Raw genomic sequence first — 18,110 nt, forward strand, 5'->3', positions numbered from 1 at the left:
GGGCAGCAGGACCTACCCAGGTCTCTCCAGCTGCTGTCTCTGAGTCTCTCTGCCCAGGGCCCACCTGAGCCCAAGCCTGCACCCTCACTCACCCACACATCCCCCCCAACACACTCACTGGCCCAGGGGTCACCCAGCCTCTGAACAAGAGCCAGGCAGGGCTGGTTCCCTGCAGGCCGAGCAGGTCGAGCAGGCCCAGCACCTGGGACCACAGCCCTTTACCTTCAGGGGCCCACAGACATGGTTCCACTTTAGTTTCCTTTAAAATCGGAAAAGAAGTGAAAAAGGGTGGTAAATACATAATGCATCCAACCTGGGTAATACTCATCTTTATTCCACCCTAGATGCAAAATACAACTGTGAGGATTATTTTATGGAGGAAGGGATGACCCCTAAAGGCAAAGGCCCACAGCCCACAATCGTCCACTGTGGGCCTGAGGCCAGACCCCTGTGGGGAGGTGGACCCCAGCCTGTTCGGGAAGCAAGCACGCTGGCCACCCTGGAAGTCTCCCAGGGAGGAAAGAGGGCTGCTCAGGAAAAATAGCCGGGCTCCTCTGAGGCCAAGACGAACCAGGGCTGACGTCATCTGCGGTTCGATGCCTCACTCCAGGAGGAGATACCCAAGGCACTGTGGAGAGGAGAGGGACTCCCACGAGGGTGCCCTGAAGAATCACCACAGAGCTGCCGACACGCACATGTCAGGCCTCTGAGCCCAAGCCAAGCATCGCATCCCCTGGGACTTGCACGTGTATATATACACGCCCAGATGGCCTGAAGTAACTGAAGAATCACAAAAGAAGTGAAAATGCCCTGCCTCGCTTTAACCGATGACATTCCACCACAAAAGAAGTGAAAATGGCCGGTCCTTGCCTTAAGTGATGACATTATCTTGTGAAATTCCTCTTCCTGGGTCATCCTGGCTCAAAAAGCTCCCCCACTGAGCACCTTGTGACCCCCACTCCTGCCCGCCATAGAACAAACCCCCTTTGACTGTAATTTTCCTTTACCTACCCAAATCCTATAAAATAGCCCCACCCTTATCTCCCTTCGCTGACTCTTTTTTCAGACTCGGCCCACCTGCACCCAGGTGACTAAAAGCTTTATTGCTCACACAAAGCCTGTTTGGTGGTCTCTTCACACAGACACGCATGACAGCACACGCCAAACACACAGCACTGGCGCCGGCTCCTCACAATGTTCCCCTGACCAGGAAGCCCAGATCCCCATCTCTCAGCCCAGCCACATGGTGACAAGCACGCCAGCCCCTAGACTTTCCTCAAAGCACCTGAGAGGCTGTTACCAGGCTGACTTCCTGCCTTCAGGGCCTGGCCCTGGCACTTGGGAGCTGTGTGTCCTCGGGTAAGTGGCTCATTGTCTCTGTGCCCATTGCCTAATCAGCAAAATGAGGTGACAGAGAACCTCAGGCAGCGGTTTCAGGGGTTAAATATGACTGTACCTCTCAACGGCCTGGGGTAAAGCGACTTCCTGCATTCCTACCCCTTGCTACTGCTGAACACCCAGGGAAAAAAATCAGTGGGTGAAGGCGGCATGGCTGGTGCTCCCTCAGTCTGGAGCTGCCAGCACTGACTTACGATTCAGCCTACAGGCAGGACCAGGGCCGCCGTCCCCTCTGCCCCCACCCAGCATCCACAGGGAGGTCAGAGTCGAGCTGATGGGAGGCTGTGCTGTACAGAAGCCCATCGAAGGCCTGGATTCCGGAGCCAGACTCCTGGGGCTTGAATGGGATTCTGCTCATGACTGTCTGAGACCCTCGGGCAGGTCATTCATTAACCTGCCTGTGCCTTGGCTTCCCCCAGACATGAAGAAGATCAAGCAAAATGGGCATTATCTTGTAGATGTCTCAATGTGTCTCCGACGCACTCTCAGGACAGGGCCCAGCACAGGGCACCTGTTCGAGGTGGTGGTGCTGCTCTCAGAGTTTTCTTTTGCTTCTCTGTTTTGATTCGACTCTAAGTGCCAAAGAAATTACACAACTCCTAGTAGCTGGAATCTCCCTGCTCTCAGGTTCTTAGGTTTACAAAAAGAGCTGTCTTGACAGGCAAGTTCCTGAAAACCTCTGTTCTATGTTTAAATCCTGATGCACATCTTTGCTAAACCCCAAAACCAGCCCAGGGTACTCCTTGGGCCTCAGGACTTCACGCAGCGCGACCAAGAAAAAAGACACTTCCCCGCTGCCACCAAAACCTCCTGGCCATTCATTCTTTAGAGAACAAGGCCTAGAAGTGTCCCTGGTACTGGAGTTGTGTCTACGGGTACCATGAAAGGAAAATAAATCTCAGGACCCCACAATCATGAAGCCAAAGGGAAGCATCAAGCTGGGAACTGTGTCAGCAAACCTGCCTTTCATTTTATTTCTAAATAAGATAGCTGCAAAGATTAAAAAGCTACAAAGCTCCCTCACAATTTGCGTACAAAGAGATCCCTTGTGGGCCTCCAGATCTTTCCCCTAAAACAGTTCTGTTGAATTTCACCCAGGCAATGTAAATGGATCATTTATCTCCACAGGGGTGGGACAAAAGAACTCAGCTCCTAACCCTCTGCTCGCCCGAGACAAATGTGTATCTGGCTGTTTCTTCTGCCCTATTATTTATGCAAAAATGCAGACTCACTGAGCCAGACTAAGGCGTAAATGATTATTCCTCTGCCTCCTTCTCACATGGAAATTGTGTATTCAGTGAAGGCCTCATCAGAGACTCAAAAGAATGCAACCCGTTGTCTCTTCTCTACCTATTGAAACCACCATTGCAAAGTTATAACTGAGACAGTGAAAGAGATCTGACCTAACTCCCTCCTGCTTCTAACCTCCAAGCTGTCCTTGTTCACTCCTGGGTGTAGGCTGAATGAACTCTGTGAGGAGCTTAGTGTCTAGTTTAGCTTTGAAACAAAGAAGATAACAGCCCTTTCCCAAAACAAGCCTTCTTCCCTGCCTGGAAATAAGATTGCCTTCGCAGGACTAACAAATTGGCCACAAGACTATAAACTATTGTTTAAGAGTCATGCAGCTAGAGGCCGCAAGATTCGGACCCTCCCCAGATTGCTCCTAGAGACAACCTCACTATTGTAAAACCTAAGATCAGGTCTTGAGATATTTTGCAGCCCCGCCCTCTATGGATCTGGTCTGATCATCTGGTCTTGTGGCCCCCACCCAGGAAATGACTCAGTGCAAGAGGACAGCTTCGACTCCCTGTGATTTCACCTCCAACCCAACCAATCAGCACGCTCAACTCCCTGCCCCCTCGCCACCAAATTATCCTTAAAACCTCCAGTCTCCAGATTTTTAGGAAGACTGATTGAGTAGTCATAAAACTCTGGTTTCCCACACGGCCAGCTCTGTATGAATTACTCTTTCTCTATTGCAATACCCATGTTGATAAATTGGCTGTATCTAGGCAACGGGCAAGGTGAACCCACTAGGCAGTTACGCTATGACCCAGAAGCCTCCACTTCAAATGGTCTCACCTTTGCCGACCAAACCAATGGACACCTTACCCATACTGATGGCTCATGTCTCTCTGAAATGTATAAAAGCAAAGCTGAACCCAGACCACCTTGGCCACATGTCATCGAGACCTCCCGAGGCTGGGTCACAGGTGCGTCCTGAACCGATTGGAACTCATCTCAGACGCCTTTGGGTCACCGTGTGCTCAGGGGTTTCATGTAACGCGTTCTGGAGTATATCTTATCTAGGCGCTCTCTGTTGTATCTGGCTGAGCGTGGAAGCAGGTTGCTCTGCCCAGTGGAATGTTCTGTCTACAGAAAGTCACCAACATGCCCCATTCTCCAAGGACACAAACACCTAGACGTGAAACCCCCACTGCACACCACAGGTGGTTCTTTGATGGGTGAGTGGGCGGGACTTGACAGCCATGGTTTCTCAGTCAACAGCTGCAGTGTTGGGATCAGGTTCCCAAGGTGGACCCTGCAAAGGCCAAGGCTTCTTAGGGAACGCACTGCTGAAATTGCTCTCTGCCTCCCAGTAGCCGGCCTCACAGACTCCCTCAACAATGCTTCTCAGACCTCGGCGGCATGAGAAACATCTGGAAGGGTGATTACAGTCAACCTTGGGGCCCCTCCCTGAGGAGTTCAGATTCAGCAGGTGCGAGGCCGGGCCTGAGAAGCTGCTTTGCTCACGAGCTCCCGGGTGCTGCTGCTGCCCCAGGGAACCCACTTAGAGAACCACTTGTCCAGCAGTGGGAAAGGCCATTCCTTCCACGAACTCACCGTCCAACTCAGAGGCGTGGAAAACTTTCAAAGGCCTGTCCGGCGGGGGGGTAACCTAGCCTCTCCTCCACCCCAAGGGGAATAGCAAGGGGGTGGTCTGTGACAGAGAGGAGCACAGGCAGCCTCCCTGGCCCGTGGGAAGGAGCTTGCTGGCTGCACAACGCAGAGGCAGAACGGAAGAGTGTGATGCTCAGGTGTGCAGCGTGAATTCTGATGACCAGTAACTGAATTAACAGAATTCAGGGTTATCTGCTAGGCTCTCTCAACAACTCTGGCCCAAGGGTAGAATCAACCCACAATTTCTCTCCCCTGTGGTCATCTGAACCCCAGGACCGCTGTGCCAGCCTGAGAGTCACAGCCTTGGCGGGACGGGAAGAGCCATGTGTCTGGGCCTGCGCGGCACCTCAGCGAGCAACGCGTTGCATTTGACGCCCGGATGAGGGGGAGGCCCTGCTCGTGGAGCTCCTTGAAGCAGCTCCTCGGCTCCCCCAGGCTGAGGAACCCCAACCACCCCCCACCTGCGTCAGAAGCTGCAGTTCAGGAAGCAGAGGCAGGTCAGAGCAGGCCCAGGACTCATGGCCGCGTCCACTCACAGGAAAAGCATCGCCAAGCACGCCGGGCGGGGAAGATGCTATTCTCTAGAATACCTGCATGCTGTCCAAGGTGTTCTGCGCGAAGAGCAAAGCAAGACAGTTACAGAAAGACGCCGTAAATAAAAGACGACACAATTCCCAGCACATCTGAATTGCCTTTTCTGTTTTTCGAACCAAAGCACGCTGCATTGCAACCGTCACCATGTTTGAAAGCATGCACCACCAGCAGCACGGGGTGACAGGTGACGGCGGGATCGTGGAGGACCGGTCCCTCAGAGGCGGATTGAAGCCACACAGGGTCACGTCAATGGGCTCCGGGGCAACTGGGGAGAGGGAACTACCTTTTCTGCTAGGAGATGATGCAGATTAAAGTGCAGTGGATAACTCAGGCCAGGGAAAGTCAATTATTTTCCAGGGAGATAAATGGCCATTTGGAGGTCTGTTTCTGTTCTCCCAGGTTATATATTTTCCTATTTGCTATTCATCCCACTCCTCCCTCCAGATAGTTATTAACTAATGGAGGCTTTCAGAAAATCCATTTTAATATATAGGATGATAATGATGAAACCTTTTCCTGTGGGAGGAATAGACTTTAAAAGGCAACGTAAGAGATGCACATAAGCCTGTTTTCAGTGGCTGCTGCTCCCCCGGGGACAAGGGACAAGGTCATTCCGAAGAGGGCAGCCTCATCCAATACTGGGAAACCGTGGCCTCTCTTAAGGGAACATTACCCGGAGGAGGCCACCCCAGGGCAGATCCACTCCTATGTAAATCTCTCCTTGTGGGGTGGTAAATTACACCATCCATGACTTCAGCAGGTGGGGGCCCCAGCTCACCACAGCCCATCCACTGTGCATGACGGATGCAGACAGCAGAGGCCTCAGGGGACCCCACAGCCCTCCCCGTCTGCCTGGCTACTCAGTCCCAAGGAGGCTGGCACTGGACCAGGAGCCAGGGACAGGGGTGAGCACTCCCAACACGCCACTCATGCAGGTGGGACACAGTGGTCGTTTCCTTCCCAAGGCCAGTGGGAAACATCTCTGGGAGGCAGGAGAAGGTCACTCACGCAGCGTTTGCGAGGACCACACCCGGGGAAGTGCCTCGGATGGCGCTGAGGACTCTGATTCCCCAGGCCGTCCTTACTCTGATCCTACAAATGCCTCCCCAGCATGAGTGGCATACCTAAAAATGGTAACCCAAGGCAGTTCATCAGGGGCCAGGGCAGCCTCTGGAGGGGCCACCTGACTTTCTCCCTGGGGAAATCAATTCGCAAGCAAGCGAGTGAGCCATGCCCCCTTGCCTTCCACCCAAGAAGAGCCAGCAGAGGACAGCAGACCACGTCTGAGACACACAATTCTGGGTCTGCATGTGTGGTCAAGGGAAAGCTGCTTAACCTCTCTGTGCCTCAGTTTCCCTGTAAGAACGGACATCGACCTGGCACCTGTCGTACTGGTTGCTTGTGAGGCCGACATGAGAAGATGCATGAACAGCATCTAGTAACTGGTGCACCAGGCTCACTTCATAAACATCATCTATTATTTCTAGCAGGTATCAACGCAACTCTCCCCAGTGTCCCCCACCCCCGGGCAGAAAGCAGGGGCACGCTCCTTACCTCTAGCAGCCGCACTGCACCTTCATGCTCCTTCTTAGCCTCAACCTGAGCCTTTTTTGAGGAAAAGAGAGAAAAGAGTAAATGTCCAAACGAGAAAGAAGATAATCGGATCAATGTCTGAATCACTGGGGGTGAGGGGTCATTCATTTTTATTCCTCTAATAGAGGAATTAAAATTATTCCCATTTGTTATTTATTTTAACTTTAATTGAGTTTCAGAAATACATGTGCAGGTTTGCTATACAGATAAATTGCACGTCCGGGGGCTGCCACAGATTCTTTCTTTCCCCAGGTGGTAAACTGAGTAGCAGAAGTATCCCTCCAGTGCCTCTGACAGCACCTTCGTCTGCCCAGACGTCCGATGAACTGCTTTGGAAACAAAACCTAATCCTGCAGACTTGACCCCCAATCAGCTCTAGGTTCCCGGAGACCTCCCCAGGCCCTGGAGGAGGGGCTGGGGCTGGGTCCTGAGCATGCAACAGGTCTTGGCACCTGCAGCCTGTGGCAGGGCCGCCCTCTTCAAAGCACTCGTGGCAAAGCCATCCGGATCCCACAGAATAAGTAACTTCACACATTTCGCTACAGAAATGTCTTGGGATGGCTGCTGCCCGGGCAAAGGGCAGATTCAAACACAGCTGAAATGGAACACTGTTATTTCTTGTCCTCACAGGCCTGGAAGTCCCAGCAGCATCATGACGGTAAGGATCTGTCGTGTTTGCCTGCCTGGCTTCAATGCCCTCCTCTCCTGGGATGAGCCTTTGGACTGGCTGGGGTCTGGCCCTCCCCTGTGCTAAGCACGGTTCTGGACCCTCAGCGACTGATGACCTGGGTGGCATGGGGCCTACGGAGGGCAACGGGCCTCTGCCTGAGAATGCTGCAGGAGCGGGAGGCTCCTTTCTACTGGACTTTGGCTTGGGAGGAGGTGAGGCTGGAGCTGCTGTAGCCACTTTGCCACCAGGAGGGTCAGGGCTGGACTGGCCGGGGACCTCCACAGGGAAACCAAGGCTGAAGCTGATCCAGAGGAGGGCAGAGAGCAGCCCAGTCCTGGTGATATCAGGGAGGCCTTGGATTCTGCTGAGTCTGAGGCCCGTAGACTTGAGCCCTGGGTCCAGCCATATCCGAAGTCAAATTTTCAGGGATGGGTACAAATACAATTTCCTGTCTAGGTTTTCTGTCACTCGAAACCAAGGGTGCTGATGAACATCATCCTCAACTGTGAAAGCAAGGGACACTTCCTGACGTGTGGGACGCCGGAGGTCGGATTCCTGAGGCTGTGACGAGACCGAGGAGAAGACAAACTGGGCTCCCGCCTGCAGCACAGTCCGCACCGTGCACCTCACGCCGGCGCCAGCGTCTCCCAAACGTTCCCCACGGAGCAGGAAAACGGGGATTTTTAAGACGCATGATTTTCTGACACCAGAGTGCAGCTACCTCTTAAAACATGGAGCACGAATAAAGAATCCATATGCTACTCTGCGACTTACTTTGGAGTTATCGGTTTCTAGAGAAATATTTCCTCTGTGCCTGGAGAATAATTAGTGATGGACGATTCAACATCATAAATAAGCAAGTGAACATTATCTTCACAGCTTCTACTTCTCACTCGCAAAATCCCGTGGGCTGAAAAGAGGGAAGAGCTGGCTTCCCCAGCCAAGGGGAAGTCTGCCATTCCCCAGGCTAAAAATGAAAAGTCGTCTGAGGTTTCCATAGAGTTCATTCATGTGCGTTCCATTCTCACATCTTCCCAATGAGAGTTTCAAGAGCTGGGCAAGGGACTGGAACGCAGCACGTTAATTACACCATTCTCGAATTCAGCTCAACCGCTGAAGGCCGAAAACTGTTCCTTTCAAAGCAAAAACCAGCAAGAGCAACAATAAATAACAAAATAGAAAAAGAGACAAACAAGCAGGGAACATACAGGGATTATATAAATGATGCCACCATTGACTCAGTTGAATCAAAGATAGTTTTAAACTGGCAGGATTAAAAAAAAAAAAAAATTCCAGCAGGCTGTTAAAACTCAGCCAAGCTGGCAGCACAACTTCGTTTCCAGCTTCAGATGAAAACCAGTGCATTTTTGCAGGCTACTTGCAAGCTGGGCCATTTGGGCAATCAGAATAGACTTAAAATTGGCAGCACTGAGTTCTTACAAAATCCAAGCGACAGCTTAAGCTAGGCTCATTTAGGGGCCAACACAGGGAACGTGCGACCTTTACGGAGAGTGGTTCCTGCAGAGCTGGGAGACTGGAGCTCCTGACGCTGGAAGAAGAGGCCTGAGGACCAGGCCTGTTACCCAGAGGATCCGCTACCTGGGAGGGTGGGCAGACCCTGTAGCAGCAGCAGCAGCAGCGTCCAGGGAGATGGCGCTCGCAGAAGGGAGGGCACATTCCCCGTGGCCGAAGTGCTGGGCATCTAGCTGGGTTGGATGCGGCACAGAGCAATAAGCCGTCCAGGCCCCTGGCGACTGTGGCGGGACAACGGGCGTTGGCTTAGATGGAGCAGAGTGAGGGGCCTCCATGGGTGTTATATTAGCTCTGCAGAAAAGTCAGTGAAACTCACGGAACTATGCCGAGGGCTGCAAGGACCCTCAAATCACGAGTTCTGCAGAGCTGAGGGCTGAGGGACATTTTCTAATACTCCAGGAGCACACAGAACTGGGGCAGACGCCGCCTGAAATTAACACAGAGGGTCAGCTATGACCCACCCCAGCCATCCACACACAGCTGAGGCCAGCACAGCAAATTCAGTCAAAGCATTAACTATGCATCGCGTGGTAAACTCAGCTTCTCTCAGTATCACATGTTTCAGTAATGGCCTTAAGACTGAAAGCGATCATCGTACCGGTAAGAGGAACTGTAGACCGAAGTAAAATCGGTCAAGTCTGCAGATGAATTATAAATAGGGAAAAGCCCTTTAGCTCACACCACTGGATCATCGTAATTGCCACTTGTCACAGGACAAGACATTCTTGTGTGGGACGTAACCTACACAAGAAACTGAAAGTCTGAAGTAACGGAACGCAGCTGGACTCCAGGCTGACCGTGACCGTTCACCTGGAGAGGAAGCTTCAGGGTTTCGGGATCGGGTCTCAAGTGGACCAAGGGCACGTTAGCCTCAGCCTCCGTATCTGTAACATGGAGAAAACGATGGTGCCTCCATCCCGCAGGTTACATGAGGGCTGACTGTTCATTGATTCACTCCGCGGGCTAAAACTGAGTGTTGATGCCAATTTATCGTCGGTCATCTTATCCATGGGATTTTGACCCTACTGCCCCGACTGACGGAACCTCGCCACATCTCCAATTCCTTGTGCTGTTGAGCACCTCCGTCCATCCAGGATTTGCTGGGAGCTCCTAGGTGTCAGGCGATGTCCTATGCGTCCGATGCACCTTTCACGGAGCTGAAGTGCCAGCAGGTGGAGGTGGGCAGTCGGCAAACCGCCACATGAGCAAGCAGGCAAGTTTTGGCATCAGTAAATGGGGCGACGTGCCCTCTGTCTGGGCATGGAGTGGCGTCTGGTCTGAGGGAGACTCAATGAGAGAAATGAACCAGTTTTGCAACAACCCGGGGACCAGGCATTGTCGATGAGGGTCCCCGAGAGGGAACTGGCTTTGGCACGGTCCAGGGAGAGGAGGGAGCAGCTGCAGCGTGGGGAGCAGCTGCAGTGTGGGGAGCAGCTGCAGCGTGGGGAGCAGCAGAGGTGGTTCGGCTCAAAGGAGGCCACGCCTGCACTCCGGGCCCCAGTCCGGACACGCTGCAGCAGCAGATTTGTGCTCAGAGTCGTTTCTACCATCGTCGTGGCCACTCACAGCCTGTTCTCACACCGCCCCACTCCTTGCTGTGTTGCTGGGACTTTGCTGACACGAGACGCTCCGTAAGTGTCTGCTGAGTGAATGGAGTGAATGGACGCAGGGATTTGTGAATGAGCTCTTGCTCCCAGTCTCCAGGAAGCACACGTCTCCCGGGAGAGCCTGTGGTTGCCAGCAGACAGCATGGGTCCTGGCTTGGCTGTCTTTTGCCTTTTTAAACTGTGTCTCTGCTCAGCTCCCAGAGATGAGGGCTGCAGCGTGAGCTCAGGATCCCTGGCTTCTGGGAGGAGAGCCCTGGGCAGTTTCATCACTCATTCATCATTCACCCTTGCATTTATTTCTCCGATTTAACAAATGCTTTCCCTTTCACATGACCTCACATGCTTCTCCCGACCGCCATGCAGGGCAGGAGGACAGGTGGAGCTGCCTGGGAGAAAGGTGCCCCTGGACAAGGTGCTGGGATGTGGGTCCGATATCAGACGCCTGAATGTCCAGCACCTTCTCAGGGGTGGTCAGGTCTGGAGGTGAGGCTGATCCCACAAAGGAATCTCCAAGTACTGCAAAATATGGCAAAATGCACCAGTATTTCAGGAAGAATAAACTCCTGCCTCACATTGCACATCAAGAAAAACAACATTATAGGATCGAGGAAGCTGAGGATGAAAGCACAGAGAGGCAGGGAGGAGACCCCCAGACGGTGGGGAGGGGCATTTCCGGGACCTGGACTGAAGGAAGAGGCTCCAGGCAGGTGTCTCCAAGGGGAAAATGGAATCAGAAGTTCCCCAGAGGACTGAGACTTTCCTGAGAGGAATTTTACGGCTCCAGCAGGGAACGGGGGAGCCAAGGAATGATGGGTACACAGATAAGGAAGACAACAAGTAAATAAAAAAGGCAATCAGCTCCAGGGAAAGGAAGAGCTGTACAGAAACGGGAAATGCTGCGGTTACAGAGCTCAAGGAGTTCAGCAGAAGTGTAGGTGCTGGTGAGGACAGAGGGGAGTTCCACATGGGACGTGGCGTCCGAGGCCACCCAAGCAGTGGTGTCAAGCAGAGAGTGAGTAAGGGAATTGGGGCGCAGTGGCGTCGTCTGGCTTCCAGGTCTAAATCCGGGAGTTACCACGCAGAGGTGGTGCTGACACCCACGCATCTACTCGAGGGCACGAGACAGTGAGTGTCGACTGAAAGGGATGCGGCTTGAGGACTGAGTCTTGGGGTCACCTGTGATGTGTAGGGGGGCTGGTGTGCAGAAGGAAACCAGGAGAGCGTGGTGTCCTTGGAGGCCATAAACTCAAACTGGGCCCCTGGGTCAAAGAAAATAAGGACAGAGGACTACCCACTGGACTGTAAGCCCACACCTGGGTGACATTAACAAAAGCCACTTGCTGAGGGTGGGGTCCCGTGACGGCAGGTTCAAGAAAGAGCCGGGGTTGCAGAAAGACAGAAGAGGTTGCTTCTTTGAGACGCCTCCACGGCACCCTCATCAGAATCATCTTTGGGCCTTGGATAGTCCAAAGACGACTGGTGACTTTTATCTTGGTAGGGGGATGAGGGCCAGTCTTCAGCTGATCCATGCCTCATGGTGGAGGCACCACTGCCTGGTGGGGCAAGCGCTCCAGCTCTGTGCCTCAGGCCCAAATTCAACCCCTGTCCCGTCCCTGGCTGCAACCCAGCCACCCGGCCTTCCTCCTCTTCCCTGGATACTCTGGGCTGGTTCCCAAGGGGACCCGTGTGTGCACTGCTCCCTAACCCCTGCACACTTCCGCCCCAGCCCTCGGCGTGGTGGGCGTCATCTGCTCCTTGAACTGTCACCTGTATCTAAAGTCACGGCCCCGTCAACCTGCCACTCCATCCTCTCAACTCCCTTCACTCCTCGCCATCATCTGGGCTTACTCGCTTTTTCATTGACTTGTTCACCTTTCTTTCTTAGCCTGGGAGGGCAGAGCTGTGTCCCACTCGCGGCTGTGTTCCTGCTTCTGGAACAGCAGCTGAGTGGCTGCTTGGAGGGGCAGACGGCCGACACTTGGTGAATGACAGCACGAGGGAGCCGGTCACAAGTGCAGCGCAATGACCACCCACGGCGGAAACTGAACGCGAAGATGCACTCCGGAAAGAAGTCCCGGATCTCATTCCACTCAAGAGTTGGCCTTTCTCTTCTCACGCTAAAAACGACATCAAAGCCTCTAGAAATTACAAAATTGGCCCATTCATATTTCATCCAGTTTCTCTCCCTCTGCCCCCCGCCCCACTGATGAAGCATCAGTGTATCCAAAATAGAGACAACGGTGAGTCCCAAGGATAAAGAGCTCCAAGAGAATGGGACAGTACACAAAAGAGATCACGGACGCAGAATAACGGAGTCGGTTCCAGGTCATTCTCCTTGGCATCAAATGCTTAGTAAATATAACTCCAGGCTCCTAGAGAATGTTCTGTTGAGAGGAGACATCCTGTCCCTTCCTGGACAGTCTCTGTGTTTCTACAGACTGATTATCTGTCTCAGACGGTCCCCGCCTGGGGACGTGGCTTCTGGAGTGGCGATGAATGAATGCAGCTACCATCAGGCGTCGCCCAGCCACGGGAAAGGTCCTTGAGACATGGCAGGAGAAGATAAGAGTAATATTCCTGCCTGTGTCCCAGCAATATCCCTTGCGGATAACATCTAATGAAATATTGCTGCTCCGGGTACCTGCCACCTTATTATGACAGGTAATAAGGGCTGTGAAGGTCCCATCAGCGCTGGCTTAATGAAATCTATCCTTAATACGATCTCGTGCTAAATGATTAGAGAAATGGCATCAGAACTTATCTACCTGTTCCAACAAGCTCTGCTAATAAACTCTGGAGAAGAAACACTGCTCTGACAGATTCCTATCGCCACCCAGGCTGGGTGAATGACTGTGAGTCCTTTATTTTGAGATCCAAGGCCTGGAGAAGCTGTCAGATGGGTGGAGGGGCCACAGAGGGCAGAGGAGTGGCCCATCCCAGCTGGCGCCGGGCGGGAGGCTGCAGACCAGCCAGCTGCACTCTGGCCATAGGGGTGGCTGCCCTGCCAGGAGGAGAGGGCAGGACTGGGTGGGGACACTGGGCTCCGGAAGGAAATGAGATGGGAACTGTTCACAAGTCCCCACCTTCTGATTTCTTCCTGGGGGCACCCCAAGCCCATAGGCTCCAGGAGTACCACCCTCCTAGCTATTTGGCTAGAGACAGCAGGACCGTGGCTGAGGACTGGAGTGGGGGTGAGGTTACCTGTCTCAGCCCCCAGACCCATCACAGGTGCCCAGGAGGTAAAAATCCCAAACCACTCAGTCCTTCCTTCCCTCCTTCCCTGGTGCCTCTCTCCTTTCTCTCCTGATTTCTTTTCCTTTCTGTCTTATCTTCCCTTTTTCCTTTCTTACTGGGATCATGCTATAAATACTGCTCTGCAATTCAGTTTTCTCACTTGATAACACGTCATGCAAACAGCCTCAAGACAGCAGAATCACACCACCATGATCCTTTTCACTGACATCACATGGCGCCTGGTGTGGCTGGACCACGGTGCACACGCCATCACCCTTAGGTGGGCATCAGTTGGGTCCAATCCCCATCCCCACTGCCACACAGCAGCACTGCAAGAAAACAGAACTCCTTTGGAACTGGTTCCTGTATTCCTTGCAGGGCATCGTCCAGGATGGAGGTCCAGGATGGAGGTGGCAGGGTCACCCTCTGTGTGCACTTTTAGTTTAAACGGATGCTGCACGTTGCTTTTCCCAGACGTGAAAGCAATTCATACCCTGCCAGCCATCTCTATGCATGTGCTTTTCCTACAGCCTCACCAGCATCAGAGGTTAGAGCTTTGCATCCGCTTTTGCTTTATAAAACATGAACACAGGTCTACTTAAGAAACACCAGAGCAGGAAAGCAGAAATGACTCTGAATCCTTCTGTGCAAGGAGAGAGAGGAAGAGGCCTGGGAGCCGAGGCTGCAGGTCGGCTGTTCCACCACACCGGGGGTCCCCGGCCCACCCGCAGACTCCTTGCCTCACATGCCGCACCCGGCTGCCTGCCACTTACCTTCTGCAGAAGGTCAATTTCCTGCTGCTTGGCGCTGAGAACAGCCAGGGCCTGCTCATGCTCCAACTCCAGCTGCTGCCGCCGTTCAGCCGCCTCTCGCATATGCTGTGGGGACAGAGAGAGGCCTGGCTGAGCAGGGCAGCCTGTGCCCACGGGCGTGCATCCTATACCCTGCACCGAGCGGGCTCTGACTCAGCCCAGTCACTCCAGAGCAGCCCTTCGCCACCCCGTGGGGCACCCACCTCCGTGCTTCCAGAGGCGGCCCTCCCGATGGGGGAGCCGTGACATGAACAAACCCTCCACCTGCCACTTCTCCTCCTCAGGTTCCGAATGCAGCCAGCATTTGAGCAGAACCCTGTTCTCATGCAAAGGTGACTTTCCTCTTTTTGCTTGTTTTGAAAAATTTAATCTCCCTCCTCTGCCTTTTTTGCCCAGGTCCTTTGTATGTAACAGCAAAGGCTTACTGATGTTGTCCTATGTGCCCAGCACTGGTTCAAGGTTTTATCTGCATTTAAGTCATATATCCCCATCATAAGCCTACGAGGTAGGTTCTGTAAGTAGCCTCATTCTACAGAGAGGGAAACTGAGGCACAGGAAGTCATCTTTGCCATCACACACCTGGGAAGTGGACACCCGTTCGGAATGCAAACCCAGAGTCCACACCCTCCCGGGTGCTTCCAAACCTCAGGCTCTGGTCCTGACTGCCGACTCCGGTGAACCAGAGCACTCAGACCCAGGAGTCCAAATTCCTTCACCTACCCCCTCTGGAAAGGTTGCAAGGTGGCCCCCATCGGCCAGGCCCATTTTCTGGAGCAGAGAGCAGGAGCCGTATTCCTGGCTCTGTCCCCTCCTCCTGACAATCTGTCTGTCCTGCTTGGAGGGACAGCGCTACATCCCCAGTGCCAGGGTTTGACTCTCACCTACTCGCCCTCGGTGTGCCCGTCCCTCCCCTCTGACGGGTCTCACGGGCCCAGAGTCACCATCGCATGGGAAATGACATGGGGTAGAAAAGGCCACAGCGGGCGGGCAGTCACACTGGGAACAGTCACAGAAAACATTTCCTGGGCCCCCCAAGCCACTCCTGGGGGCTTGGACAACCAGCTACAAAATGCTGCAATTTCACTGTCATTTCCTTTCATTCATATGTGTGTGTGTGTGTGTGTGTGTGTGTGGTGTGACTTCGTGGTCAACATTTTAAAATCTGGGTCTTTTATATAAAAGTCCAGATTCTTTCAAAAATGGGAAGAGTTGGCCATGCATGCCTCCAGAAAAGGACTGAGAAGGCAGTGGGAGCTGCCCCTTCTGAGGGTGCACACCCCCGATGGCCGCTGCCCCACGGACTTGCCCCCCTGCATCCCCTGACATCCGAGGGCCACACAGATGACCCAGGTCCTGAAGCAAGCGGGTGCCTGGCCCAGCGGGGCATGGGGAACTTCCCTCCTGAGCTGGAACTGGTTGGTCATTTATTCATTATTTTAATGTATTTATTATTTTACAATTCTATTGATTTTTAGTCTTTTACTCATTTTTATTTATTTTTTATTTTTATTTCTTTGAGTTGGAGTCTTGCTCTGTCGCCCAGGCTGGAGTGCAGTGGCAGGATCTTGGCACACTGTAGCCTCTGCCTCCTGGATTCAAGCTATTCTCGGGCCTCAGCCTCCCTACCAGCTGGGATTACAGGTGCCCACCACCATGCCTGGCTAATTTTTGTATTTTTAGTAGAGACGGGGTTTCACCATGTTGGTCAGGCTGGTCTCAAACTCCTGACCTCAGGGGATCCACCTGCCTAGGCCTCCCAAAGTGCTGGGATTACAGGCATGAACCACCGTGCCCTACCACCTTTTACTCATTTTTATTTAGTTTCGGAGTCTTAAAGGCCTGTAGCCTTCGCAAGTCATGAGGTCGGACACAAAAGAAGATTAGCGTGGTTTCCTGAGGCCGCTGCCGACTCAGCCTAAGCTGGAAAGAGGAGCCTGGCAGTGGGGAGGCGAGGGAGTCCCTGCTGAGACCGGCAGGCGGTGAGGGCAGGGGGCACCCAGGCTCTGGGGGAGGGGTGTGGGGCCCCGCGGGAAGAGGCAGACAGGCCGATTACAAAGGTAGCCCTACCTGCTGCCACCGAAAGCTCCTTTCTGCTGGGAAATACCTTGAAACGGAATCACTTTAACTGAGGATGGGGAAGGCCTCCACTTTTCATTCTGCAAAGCGCTGTGGTTGGTGGGATATTTTGTTTGTGTTTAAAAAGTGAAGTCCTCCTCCCGGCCCATGTTTCAGACCCGGAGGCCTCACGTGCCGGTTCATCCACCTTTTTCAGCTGAACAACCTCGACATCCTCTCTGCTGTCTCCAGAAGAGGCTTCCAGTGAACTCGGAAGCTGTAATGACCCTGCACCCCCACAGACATCTGGGGGTTTCACTGCTGCTATGGGAACTCTCACAAGAACCCGGGATCCTGAGGAAATGGAATTCCCCAGAACATGAACCAACCCCAGGAAACACGGACGCCGCGGTCAGTGGCCATCGCCGGTTCACGCTGGGGCCAGATGGGTCCCAGGGAAACACCGTGCTTGTATCTTCCCACGTTCACTCCAGTTCCGAGCCCGGGCAGGCCTGGCCCTCCCAGGAGGGAGCCCTGGGTATTCGCTGCACAGTCCTCCCGAGATCCACCTTGGCACAAGGCTCTCCCTGCCCCGCTGGGCCGTCAGCGCATTTGGGCCTCGCCATTTCTAATGGTGTCTTTCCAAGAGCCTCAGCTTCCCCCCAGCCTGCCACCAGTTCACTGTGAGTGCAAACCAGCGGCACACATTGCAGGGTGTTTTTAGGAGGACGGGGACAAGCTACCAAGACGGACAAACCGACAAAGCCCTGAGAGATGCCAGGAATTCCCCGGGCTCCTGAGAAGCTCTGGGAACTCTTCCCCAAACCCTGCTGCCACGTTGGTGCAGTGTGGCTTTCCTCTGGGGTCGGGTTTCCTCATGAGGGTCCCGGAGGTCCTCAGGATGGCCAGTCTCTGCAGACCCGAATGAGGCCCTCCGTGTGGGGCTTCCAGCTGCAGACAGGACTATTTCTACTCCATTTATTCATTCATTGCTTCTCCCAGATATTCGTTCATCGGACTGACATTTATTGAGCACCTACTAGATGCCAAGAAGCTGGGGACACGGAACAGGACAGCCAAGTCTTCATGCGAGAACACCCCAAGGGTGGGGGCAGAGCATGAAGGCAGATGGATGAAACGAGAAGGGTCCGAGTGTGGCATGGAGGGGGCGGAAGCACCCAAATGACATCCGAGGTCCTCGACTTCCAGGAGTGGCCATTTCCTACATCCCAACACCTGCCTCAATCTGATATGAGGAGATTTCAGCCACATTCCACCAGGAGAACTCGCTCACTCACTCACTCAACAAATATTTAACAAGCACTATGTTTTGTGTCAGGCATCCTGCTGGATTCTGAAGGCTACAGCAACGCAAAACAACAGCAAAACAAAACCGGCTCTCTTGGAGCTCACATTCTGCAGGGGAGGGGACAGACCTCATCCAAATACACCAACTGTGTGTGTGGACACGGGTCAGCAGTCCTAAGCATGGTGACCGCGGGGTCAGGCAGTCCTAAGAACCGTGGAGTCGGGTGGTCCTAAGGGTTATGAACAAATAAAGCCCAGTTCACAAATGCATGCACCTACTATGCAGCCACAAAAATTATAAAAAATTAAATAAAAGGGGAAAAATAGAAAAAATAAACTGTTTAAAAATATACTTTTGGCAGGACGCGGTGGCTCAAACCTGTAATCCCAGCACTTTGGGAGGCC

At 53.3% G+C, this 18,110-nt stretch overlaps 1 protein-coding gene across 1 annotated transcript in view; it reads right to left on the reverse strand.

Moving 5' to 3' along the window:
- The window catches only part of RIMBP2 (RIMS binding protein 2), a 342,052-nt gene that overhangs the window by 70,582 nt on the left and 253,360 nt on the right, over positions 1 to 18,110 (reverse strand). The window contains exons 5-6 of the mRNA XM_011981944.1: positions 14,304 to 14,408; positions 6,448 to 6,498 (exon numbers count right to left, since the gene is read on the reverse strand). Of these exons, the coding sequence (XP_011837334.1) occupies positions 6,448 to 6,498; positions 14,304 to 14,405 (153 nt within the window). The 5' untranslated portion in view covers positions 14,406 to 14,408. The remainder of the gene's footprint in view (positions 1 to 6,447; positions 6,499 to 14,303; positions 14,409 to 18,110) is intronic.

The sequence above is a fragment of the Mandrillus leucophaeus genome, unplaced genomic scaffold (genome assembly GCF_000951045.1).
Source record: "Mandrillus leucophaeus isolate KB7577 unplaced genomic scaffold, Mleu.le_1.0 Scaffold232, whole genome shotgun sequence".
Lineage (NCBI taxonomy): Eukaryota > Metazoa > Chordata > Mammalia > Primates > Cercopithecidae > Mandrillus > Mandrillus leucophaeus.